Below are 12,512 nucleotides of genomic sequence, written 5' to 3'. Positions count from 1 at the left end.
GTTCTCGTGACTTGATTTTCGATGTATATGATAAATAGTTATTATATTATTTGTATAAGTTTGAGTGTATATATATATTTTAATTATATATATATATATATATATATATATATATATATATATATATATATATATATATATATATATATATTTATATATATATACCTACATAATTACATATACACTGGGTGTTTCAAAATTAGGGCAGCCCCCTCCACAGAACGAATGGAAAATTATGAAGTTTTCTGCTATAGCCTATCTCCAAGTACATTATTTTAAGTTTCTATTAAGCTATTTTTCATTTTACATTTCTTGTATTTTCAGACTGAGTGATGGAGTTAGATACAGCCACATAAAATGACTCGGAGGAAATCAGATGGATTGACTGAATCCGGGCTATAACCTTCAGATAGGCCAGGGATGCTGGCGCATCCTTCATTTCACGTTCCTGGATAGCTAAATACATTAAAAGAAATGAATCCTTTGTTGAAAGAAACTGGAACAAAAATCCATATGACTGTCATCACAAAAAGAGTGAGACATCATAGCTGAGGCAGTGGGTAGACCAAGAAATTCTTTACGTAAATTGGCGCTTGAACTAGAAACAAAAAGGGGAAAGAAGAGAAGTTATAGTGCTGTATATCTTGAGTTGAAAAAATCTGGTATCAAGCCATTTCATGTATATCAGCAAACCCAACATCACTCGGCAACAGAGAGAAGACCGTGCATGGTTTTATGGTTCATTTCTTAAAAATTGGGATGAAGCTGACTTTCTCCATGTTGCCGCATCAGATGAATTCTTCATTTACACAGTCAGGTAACCAAATCATAAAAATGACACCATTTGGGCTGCAAAGTTGGATGATATCAGCGATGACGGCGCTATCACCAAGTTGTGAAATTTCCTGAATGTTTGGGAATTTTTCTCTGTTTCACAGCCAAACGGTTAATGTGGATCATCAAAGAAAAAGGACAGTCATGAAATGGCGAATACTTCAGAGAAACTGTGCTTACTGGTGGAGTATTTCCTTTCCTCAAAGATCCTGAAAATGTGTTATCTGTTGAAGAAGTCACATTTTTGCATGATAAGGAACCATGTTTCAAGGCTCTTCAGACACAGGAGCTGCTTCAAAACAACTATATCGATTTCTTCTTGTCAAGTGAATTTCCAGGTAGCTCCCCTGACCTTAATGTGTGTTAAAACATTGGTAGTATCTTAAAGGATCGTGTTAAAGCGCGCACAGTGAACTATGATGGTATACCAAGCCTCAACGACCTGCGAAGAGAGGTGACCGAAGTGCTCAGGGAAATGGAGTTTGAGTTTCAGCTTTTTTGTGATTTGTTGAAATCATACCCCTCAAGAATGCAGGCTGTGGTACAGGCAGATGGAGGCTACACAAAATATTAAATACTCAGAGAGAAACTTAAATAAATACCTGTTCTGAATTACTTTTGTTTTTGTCCATATCTATTTTGTCTATGCTATATATGTATGATATATATATATTATATAAATATATATATATATATATATATATATATATATATATATATATATATATATATATATATATATATATATATATATATATATATATATATATATATATATATATATATATATATATATATATATATATATATATATATATATATATATATATATATATATATATATATATATATATATATATATATATATATATATATAATGTTAGTCTGTTTTATGTATGTTAAGTATTCGTAGAGTTTCAACCCTAACACCAATGTCTCCCTTCCTCCGTAGCGACCAGTCCTTCTTTTGGTGAGTTTAATCATGATTAATCTTATTTCATTCTTATGACCAAATTCTGGGTAATTCCTCTTTTGTATAGAAATATTAGCTTCCAATATTTTAAGGATAGTAATAGTAAAACTGTCAATAAAATATTGCCAATAAATGAATGGTTGATAGGTCTTAATAATAATAATAATAATAATAATAATAATAATAATAATAATAATAATAATAATAATAATAATAATAATAATAATAATAATAATAATATATTCGCAGCACGTCTTGTGTTGAAACATGAAGGTAAGAAAATCGTTTATTTTTTTTTGTCTAGTATTAATTTTTCGTTAAATTATTTTGTATTCAGAACAGAATTTGAAATGCTAGTTATTGTTTAAGCTAATTTGCATTTTGTAAAAAAATCATTGCACTTATGAGTATCAATGCTTTGTATTGTTTAAACATTGAAGGGTGTCTAGTAAATGAACAGGAATTAATTCAGAGGTCTTGTATGAAGTTAGAACATAAAACTCGCACCCGCTAGGACACAAAAAGAATATTTCCACTCAAAACGTAACGAGATAAAATAATATTTCAAAAATAAAATTTTATTTTATTTTGTTCCAAACAATATTTTAGTTAATTTACTTTATTTTATTCCCAATTTTATTTTATTATATTTTTTTATTTTATTCCCAATTTTATTTTGCTTATTTTATTGCATTTTATTGCTAGTTTTATTTTATTTTATTTTATTGCCAGCTTTATTTAGCTTATTCTATTTTATTTTATTACCAGTTTTATTTTACTTGTATTTTATTTCAAGTGTTATTTTATATTTTTTATTTTATTTTATTTTATTCCCAGTTTTATTTAATTTTATTTTATTTTGTTTCCAATTTTATTTTATTTCATTTCATTCCCAATTTTATTTCATTTTATTTTATTCCAGATTTCATTTTATTTAATTTGTTTAATTTTTTACCCGATTTTATTTTTTTATTGTATTCCTAATTTTGTTTGATTCATTTATTTTATTCCCTTTTTATTTTATTTTTTTATTTCCAATTTCATTTCATTTATTTTAGTTTATTATATTACCAAAATTATTTTATTGTATTTTATTCAAATTTTATTGAATTTATTTTATTGTATTTTATTCCCAATTTTATTCCATGTATTTTATTTTACTTTATTCACAATTTGATTTTGTTTGTTTATCTGATTTCATTTCCAGTTTTATTTTATTCATTTTCTTCCATTCCATTTCCAATTTTATTTTATTCTACTTTATTCCTAATTTGATTATATTTATTTTATTCATAATTTAATTTTATTTATTGAGTTTATTTTATTTCATTTTTTCCCAAATTTATTTTGTTTATTTTATTTTATTCGCAATTTTGTTTTATTTTTTTATTTTATTCCCAGATATTTATTTATTTTATTCCAAATTTTATTTTATTTTATTGTTTTTATTTGCCAATTTTTTTATTTTATTTAATTGCCAATTTTAATATATTTATTTTATTTGATTCAGGTTATAGACAATTTTACTTTTTATTTTTTATTCCCAATTTCGTTTTATTTTATTTATTGTATTCCCTATTTTCTTATCTATTTGTTTTATCTCATTTCCAGTTTTATGTATTTATTTAATTTATTCCCAATTTCATTTTATTTTACTTTTAATGTTATTTATTATATTTCCAATTTCATATGTTTTTAATAATTTTATTTTTATTACTACTTTATTTTGTTTTTTTTATTTTATTCCCAATCTTACTTTATTTCATTTACAATTTTATTTCATTTATATATTTTATTCCCAAATTTATTTTATTTATTCTACTTTTTATGTTTATTTTTTCCAAATTCTATTTTATTTGATTCTGTTTTATTTCCAGTTTTATTTTATTTATTTCATTGTATTTAATTCCCATTTTTATTTAATTTATTTTATTAGCAGTTTTATTTTATTTCATGCACTTTATTCTATTCCCAGTTTTATTTTTCTTATTGTACTTTATTCCGCTCTCAGTTTCATTTCATTTATTTAATTTCGCTCTATTTTCAATCAAAACGAGTAATGTCTGGAAGCACGAATCACGCCTGACTTCCTTCGTTGCAGAAGAGAATTCCCATAAGCCCTTCTTCCTCGAGTGCGCATCTTATGACGGGATTCGCATCAAGGAGAACGTCACGGAAGGAACTCCTGTGCTTGTGGTGGGTAATTTACTTTATTGTGGGGGGAAAGGGGTTGTTTGGTTTGGGGATGGATTAGGAGGAGAGAATGGCAGGAAAAAAAGTGAAGACTGAGGAGTGGTTCTGTTGAGTATTGTGAGTGACAGCAATGTTATTATTATTATTATTATTATTATTATTATTATTATTATTATTATTATTGGTCAAGAAATCCACAATGGTGTAAATTTAAATATATGATAGAGATATATATATACAAAAAGTTTTGTATTTATTTTTTCGAGTATATTTTTACATTTTATTTATTTTTTATTTTCACCGTTTATTGACTCATGCTGCTATTTTATTTATTATTATTATTATTATTATTATTATTATTATTATTATTATTATTATTATTATTATTATTATTATTATTCAGATCATAAACCCTATTCAACATGAAGAAGACTTCAGAATTTTTAAACGACGAAAGATAAATCTCAATAAGACGTTGTTTGAGAGAGAGAGAGAGAGAGAGAGAGAGAGAGAGAGAGAGAGAGAGAGAGAATTGGTGTAAATACGTGCAAAACAGGAAAGAAAACAAGGAAAACTGATCAAATCATAATGTTTCGTATCAGTTGCAATGGTGATGGACTTGATTCTCTGAGAGAGAGAGAGAGAGAACATATTTATGGAAATATGTTCAAATCAGGGAAGAAAAAAAAGCAAAAATTGGTCGCATCATAATGTTTCATATAAGTTGCAGTGATGACTGATATGGTCATGAGAGAGAGAGAGAGAGAGAGAGAGAGAGAGAGAGAGAGAGAGAGAGAGAGAGAGAGAGAGAGATAACAGGTGAGGAAACGAAAGAATGTAGAGTAAATTTTAATGCCTTCATATCAGTTTCAATGATGTTGTATACGATTCTGAGAGAGAGAGAGAGAGAGAGAGAGAGAGAGAGAGAGAGTGAGGGGGTTTTATTTGGGGTGGGGGTGAGAATTTATGTAAATATGTTCGGAACAGGAAAGAAAAAAAGGAAAATTGGTCAAATTATAATGTTTCGTATCAGTTGAAACGGTAACGGTCATGATTCAGAGAGAGAGAGAGAGAGAGAGAGAGAGAGAGAGAGAGAGCATGACTTTACAATAGTCACTTAACGAGGATGTAAAATCTGACCCAACTACAAGTGTCACTTTCAGTAGAAGATCTGAAATTTGTGTCTTTATAAGATGCCAACGCCTTTTGCATTCAAGTACGGTGCTTTCAATAGGTGAAATTTTACTTTAAACCATTATCACATTTTATATTTGAAAATATTTTCCTGTTTTATAGTGTGAAATTTTATTTTAGCCAATTGTCACATTTTAGATTTGGAAATATTTTTCTACGTTTTGTAGTGTGAGATTTTATTTTAAACAATTATCACATTTTAGGTTTACAAATATTTGTCTGTTTTGTAGTGTGGGATTTTATTTTAAACAATTATCACCTTTTAGATATATAAATATTTCCTCATTGTTTTATGGCGTGAAATCTTATTTTAAACAATAATCACATTTGAGATTTAAAAATATTTATCTATGTTTTGTACTGCGAGATTTTATTTTAAACAACAATTATTACATTTTATATTTAAAAGTATTTTCCTTTATTTTATAGTGTGAGATTTTATTTTAAACAATCATCACATTTTAGATATTACAATATTTTCTTTTGTTTTATTGTGTGAGATTTTATTTTAAACAATTATCACATTTTAGATGTAAAAATATTTGTCTATATATATTTTGTAGTGTGAGATTTTATTTTTAACAATTGTCACATTTTAGATTTAAAAATATTTTCCTTTGTTTTTTAGTGTGAAATTTTATTCTAAACAATTATCACATTTTAGATTTAAAAACATTTTCCTTTGTTTTCTAGTGTGAGATTTTATTTTAAACAATTATCACATTTTAGATTTTTTAATATTTGTTTGTGTTTTATAGTGTGAGATTTGATTTTAAACAACAATTATCACATTTAGTTTTAAAAATATTTGTCTATGTTTTGTACTGTGAGATTTTATTTTAAACAACAATTATCACATTTTAGATTTAAAAGTGTTTTCCTTTTTTATTGTGTGAAATTTTATTTTAAACGATTATTACATTTTAGGTTTAAAAATATTTTCCTTTGTTTTATAGTGTGATATTTTATTTTAAACAATTATCACATTTTAGATTCAAATGTATTTATCTATGTTTTGTATTTGAGATTTATTTTAAACAATTATCACATTTTAGATTTTAAAATATTTTCCTTTGTTTTATAGTGTGAAATTTCATTTTAAACAATTATCACCTTTTAGATTTTAAAATATTTTCCTTTGTTTTATGGTGTGGATTTTTATTTTAAACAAATATCACATTTTAGATTTTAAAATATTCTCCTTTGTTTTATAGTTTGAAATTTTATTTTAAAAAATTTTTACATTTTAGATTTTAAAATATTTTCCTTTGTATTATAGTGTGAGATTTTATTTGAAACATTTATCACATTTTAGATTTAAAAATATTTGTCTATATTTTATAGTGTGAAATTTTAATTGAAACAAGTATGACATTTTTTATTTCAAAATATTTTCCTTTGTTTTATAGTGTGAGATTTTATTTGAAACAGTTATCGCATTTTAGATTTAAAAATATTTTTTTATGTTTTGTACTGTGAGATTTTATTGTAAAGAATGATCACATTTTAGATTTTAAAATATTTTCCTCAATGTTTTATAGTGTGAAATTTTATTTTAGCCAATTATCACATTTTAGATTTAAAAATATTTTTCTGTGTTTTATAGTGTAAGATTTTATTTTAAACTATCACAATTTATATTTAAAGATATTTTTCTATGTTTTATAGTGTGAAATTTTATTTTAAACAATGATCACATTTTACATTTAAAAATAATTTTTTTTTTTTACAGTGTGAAGCTTTATTTTAATCAATGATGACATTTTAGATTTAAAAATATTTTCCATTGTTTTATAGTGTGAGATTTTATTTTAAACAATGATCACATTTTAGATTTGATAATAATTTCCTTTGTTTTATAGTGTGAGATTTTATTTTAAACAATTATCACATTTTAGATTTAAAAATATTTTCCTTTTTTTATGGTGTGAGAATTTATTTTAAACAATTATCACATTTTAGATTTAAAAATATTTTCCATTGTTTTATAGTGTGAGATTTTATTTTAAGCAATTATCACATTTCAGAAATTAAAATATTTTCCGTTATTTTATTGTGTGAGATTTTATTTTAAACAATTATCACATTTTAGATTTGATAATATTTTCCTTTGCTTTATAGTGTGAGATTTTATTTTAAACAATTATTACATTTTAGATTTAAAAACATTTTCCTTTTTTTATTGTGTGAAATTTTACTTTAAACAATTATCACAGTTTTTTACTTGAAAATATTTTTCTATGTTTTACTCTGTGCTTTTGACGTTTCTGACGTTCGTTATTTTCGCTGTAAATTTTATTGTAATACTAACACCACTTTTGAGCGCCGCTCTCAGTGTCAGCCTCACCGGAATGAACTGTAAAACATGAGCAAAATATAGCAAATATTTCGGTATCAGTATTACTATTATTATTAATATAGTTTTACCAGACCACTGAGCTGATTATCAGCTCTTGCTGGGCTGGCCCGAAGGATTTGTTTTTCTTTATAATTTTCTTTATATTCTGCCAATCAAATGACAATTATTCAAAAACTTTATAATTGCAATAATTTCAAATGTTGAAGTTTCTGATAAAATTTCACAGATCGATTTATTTCCAGAACTGGATGTTCGCTGCTGATTGTACTATGGACACTCGCACAATAAATGTTTAAAATTTGTTACTATCATTATTCGGAATATGAAGCCTATTCATATGGAACAAGCCCACCACAGGGCCATTGACTTGAAATTCAAGCTTCCAGAGAATATGGTGTTCATAAGGAAGAAGTAAGAGGAGGTAAAGGGAAATACAGAAAGAAGAAATCTCACCTATTAAAAAAAGAAAAAAAAATTTAATGAATTAATAAATAGATAAAAATGTATTAAAATTCAAGGAGAATAATGTTAGGTAGTAATGAATTACATCTTCGCTTGAACTTTTGAAGTTCCAATTGCACATCCTCCGGGAGGCTGTTCCACAGTCCAGTGGTGTGAGGAATAAAGAACCTCTGGAACTGACAGTTGTTGTCATTACTTTAAATCGGCATAGATTGGAACACGATCTTCGAACTAATCATGTTAAGAAGACTTAAGATCATAGCATGAAAACTTTAATGTCAAATAATAGTGTAATGTAAAATAAAACTTTTTCATCTTCGATCCTCGAAGGTGTTGGCAACAGACAAAGATCGAGGCGACAACGGAATCGTATCCTATTTCCTTCTGAATGATTTTGGGAAGTTTACCATTCACTCTTCCAATCTACACGGCCAGATATCTACCACTAAGGTAAGCGAGTCACTTATATTAGATACTTTTATATTTTAATTTGTATATTCCTTTTCATCCATGCGTGCTAGGTGTACATACAAGAATATAGAAGTTATAGTAACGGCCAAAAAATAAATAATGAAAATGTTACCAAATGAATATTAAAATCCGAAAGAATTCTCAACATAGTATATATATTTTATTCTAATTCGCATATTCCTTTTCACCCACACGTACCTGGTATACAGTACACACAAGAATATCAGAAGTTACGAAATCAACAACAAAAATAAAGAAAGAAAATGATGGCAAATAAATATTAAAATCAAAGGGAAATTTTCAAGGAAATTGTTTCTGTGGGCGGTGATGGAGCCTACTTTTAAAAAAAGTTTATCGAATATAGCAAACATTCAAACATTTAGTTTTGTTTCCACGGCCCCATCTGGAGATAGGTAATCTTAACATTGTATGAGAAAAAATATCTGAACTTATTCAAATGTTTTTTTTATTATATTACCTGGAGATGAGAAGATCTTTCAAGTTATCTTAATGTTATATGAGAAAAAATATTTTTACAACAGTTTTTTCATGATCTTATCACTTTGGAAATAGGACTTCTTTCAGGTACCTAGCTGCAACCCCTTTCTTTCCTTTTTTACTGTACCTCCTTTCATATTCTCTTTCTTCCATCCTGCTTTCCACCCTCTCCTGACAATTTCCCTTTTAGCGCTGAATGGCCTCATAGGTCCCAGCGCTTGGCCTTTGGCCTAAATCTTATATTCCATTGCATTCCATGAAATTAAATGTGAAATGTTTTGCATATTTCTCTACCTTCAACTTTCTTACTTTCTTCTTCCGTGTTCCCCTCCAGCGCCTTGACCGAGACGGCGAGGACAAGGAGTTTTATCTGACGGTGGTGGCTCGTGACGGCGGCTTCGAGAGGCACCAGGACTCCTGTTCCTTCAAGGTCGTCGTCGATGACATCAACGATAACCCTCCGCTCTTCGATCGTCAGGTATTGCTCAAATCAGGCTTTTGTTTTTCCTTCAGGTGCCAACGTGGTCTTAGCTGCGTTAGTTCAAATTATGTTTTTTTCCTTCAGGCATCAATCTGGGTTTGGCTGTGTTATGTTCAAATTATATGGTTTTTTTCTTCAAGTATTATTCCGGTTTTAGCTGTGCTATGTCCATGTTTTGTGATTTTTTCCCCTCGGGTATCAATCTGGTTTAGGTGTGCTATTTCTCAATGGTTTTTTCCTTTCAGGTACCAATCTGGTTTTAAGTGTTTTGGGTCCAAAGTATTTGGCTTTTTTGTTTACTCACAATGATGTAAAAACTGACTCTCTGAGTTGAGTGTTCTCTTTCCCAAGCACAGATGTACGAGGAGACGATAAGCACAGACCACATTGCTGGCACTCCCGTGCTGAGGTGACGGCGTCCGATAGGGACTCCGGCAGCAACGCCGAAATTTCCTTCTCTTTGCAAGGCAACCCCGACGACATGAAATACTTCGCCATTGACAGCGATACTGGAATCATCACTCTCACCAGTCCTCTGGAGAAGAGTATGGTAAGCCAAATATTCTGTCAGTGTTTTCTTTTTTTCTTCTTCTTCCTCTTTTTTATATTATCTTCTTACTGATTAATTGATACAGGGGAATTTTACTTCTTTGTTCCATTTCCTTTCCATCGTCACTTTTTGGTAAGTAGATGGGTTAGAGATTCTTAGGTGATTTGGTCCTGAAGAGAGAATGCAAGAGAATATGTTCTGCCAGTGATTTCTTCTTCTTCTTCTTGATCTTTCTGAGGAATGTGCTGCTGAAGAATTTTACTTTCTTGTTCCATTTTCTTTCCATCGTTATTGGAGAGAATGCAAGAGGATATGATCTGTCAGTGTTTTCTTCTTCTTGATCTTCTTTCTGAGCAATGTGCTCATTGGAAATTTGACTTTCTTGTTGCATTTTCTTTTCATAGTCGTCTGTTAAGAAGATGGGATAGAGATTCTTTAGGTGGTCTGGTCATATGGAGAGAATGTAAGATATTAGATTGATGACAGAGATAGTAAAAAAAAATAGGCACTTTCGAGGGATCTACATTCTACGTACAGGCCTTCTGTGGAAGCTTCTTTCTTCTTGTTCATGAGCACCATATTCTTTGGAAACTTGTACTTCAAGTCAATGACCCTGTGGACTTGGCTTGTTCCTGAATAATAATAATTAAGAATAGGCTTCATCTTCTGAATAAGTCTGATGGTGTTTGTGCTTGATTCAGCAGAAAAAAAGGACACATACAGCTATGAGTTTTCTGCTGTTTATTTATTACTATCTTAGATTTGGATATATAAATTTCTGGTCCCATTACTTGTATAGATAACTCCAATTACTTATATATATCAATATTTTGTTATCACTAATTAATTTTCAACCACCCAGCTATATGTAGTTTTCTAAAAATACTGCTATCACTCTTTTCTCTTCTTAACACTATTATTGCAAAGATGAAAATGCAGATGTTAATGTGGATTTTATTTCTTCTCTGAAGGAAATAATCTATGTTCTTCCAAATCTGCAAAACTTTTCTTTCATGTGCAACACTCAATCAGTATTCATGCAGCATTTATCCACAGCATCCAAGTACCATATTTGTCTTACTGTTCCTCCAGGGCAACAGACGAATGTTCGAGATGCGAGCTCGCGCTTCTGACAAAGGTTCTCCAGTGCTGTGGTCCACAGCTGAGGTCCGCATCCAGGTGGTTTCATCAGACGATCTGCCGCCTACGATTGTCAGACAGGTTCCGCGTTTCCCTGAGGTCTGGGAAAACACCACAGAAAATACGGATGTTCTGACGTTATGTGCAAGGTGAGCTTTTGTCCTTGGTAGACAGGAGAGAGAGAGAGAGAGAGAGAGAGAGAGAGAGAGAGAGAGAGAGAGAGAGAGAGAGAGAGAATCGTGGTGTTTATGTACTCGAATTCAGTGTTCCAAATTCGTGTATAAATGGCGTAGATTATTACCTCACATTCTGGTTTTCCTAGCCTTTTCATTCATGTACTCCCGATGTTTCAAGATGTTAGATGCAATATTCACTATATTTTCGAATACTAAACATATACTCCAGATGCGTCAAGATATAAAGCGCAAGATTCAAAATATTTTAGAATCCATACATAAACTCCTGATGTGTCAAGATGTAAATTGCAGTATTCACTGTGCTTTCGATTGCCATACTTGTATTCCCATACATGTATATGTACTCTTGCGCACGCCAAACCCGTATGACAGGATAAATATATGAACGCAGTAGCAAGATCATTATGCCTTTTCATGATAGCTTTTTTCACTGCTAAATTGTCACTCCGTTCAACATGGCAAAGGACTCTAAATTAGAGCTTAATGCAGTGTGTATATTACTTTCATTTGCCTGTTTGGTGTTTTTGGGGATACTTCGGCAATCCTTTTTCTGTTTTCATGCGTGTATGTATTTGAGTTTTGTCATACAGATATTTGTTTAAGTTTTACGCTTCTTGTGTGTATAAGTATCCACACACAAGAAGTGAAAAATTGAAACAAGTAAACTACATAACAGAACTGAAATTCAATTACATTACATGACCTCGATTTGCTCAACAAAATCTACTTTCACCTTTCCTGTGCTTCACTACGTGCCACTATATTGCATGTCCTTGTTATATTTATGATTTACTATAACAAATACTTTTGCTCTTCTGCCAACTGTTCTTGATACGTGTCAGTCTTGTCGAGACTCTGCGCATCATATTTTTCCTCTGGAAAATGTTGTCGGTCAGCGAGAGCTTCCACAACTGGGAGTGAAATGATTCTTGTCTCCAGAACAGAGATCAGATTCTCCAGAAGCTGAAATGTGTCAGAGAAACACTGGAAAATAGAATTTTACTTTCATTTATTGTCTGCTACACTCTCTCTCTCTCTCTCTCTCTCTCTCTCTCTCTCTCTCTCTCTCTCTCTCTCTCTCTCTCTCTGTTTCATTATATTTATTGTCATTTTTCAGTTCTCTCACTCTCTCTCTCTCTCTCTCTCTCTCTCTCTGTTTC

The 12,512-nt window shown here is 29.6% G+C and overlaps 1 protein-coding gene across 1 annotated transcript in view; it reads left to right on the top strand.

Annotated features, from left to right (window-relative positions):
- The first annotated feature begins 2,079 nt into the window (after nucleotides 1-2,079).
- Nucleotides 2,080-12,512, top strand: part of LOC136837856 (DE-cadherin-like) — a 66,715-nt gene continuing 56,282 nt past the window's right edge. The window contains 6 exon segments of the mRNA XM_067102742.1: nucleotides 2,080-4,003; nucleotides 8,346-8,465; nucleotides 9,319-9,462; nucleotides 9,822-9,873; nucleotides 9,876-10,015; nucleotides 11,108-11,304. Coding sequence (XP_066958843.1) covers nucleotides 3,761-4,003; nucleotides 8,346-8,465; nucleotides 9,319-9,462; nucleotides 9,822-9,873; nucleotides 9,876-10,015; nucleotides 11,108-11,304 — 896 coding nt within the window. The 5' untranslated portion in view covers nucleotides 2,080-3,760.

Source organism: Macrobrachium rosenbergii, unplaced genomic scaffold, assembly GCF_040412425.1.
Source record: "Macrobrachium rosenbergii isolate ZJJX-2024 unplaced genomic scaffold, ASM4041242v1 13875, whole genome shotgun sequence".
Classification (NCBI taxonomy): domain Eukaryota; kingdom Metazoa; phylum Arthropoda; class Malacostraca; order Decapoda; family Palaemonidae; genus Macrobrachium; species Macrobrachium rosenbergii.
Note: the sequence above shows the minus strand (reverse complement) of the source record. Positions and strands in the feature narration are given on the sequence as shown.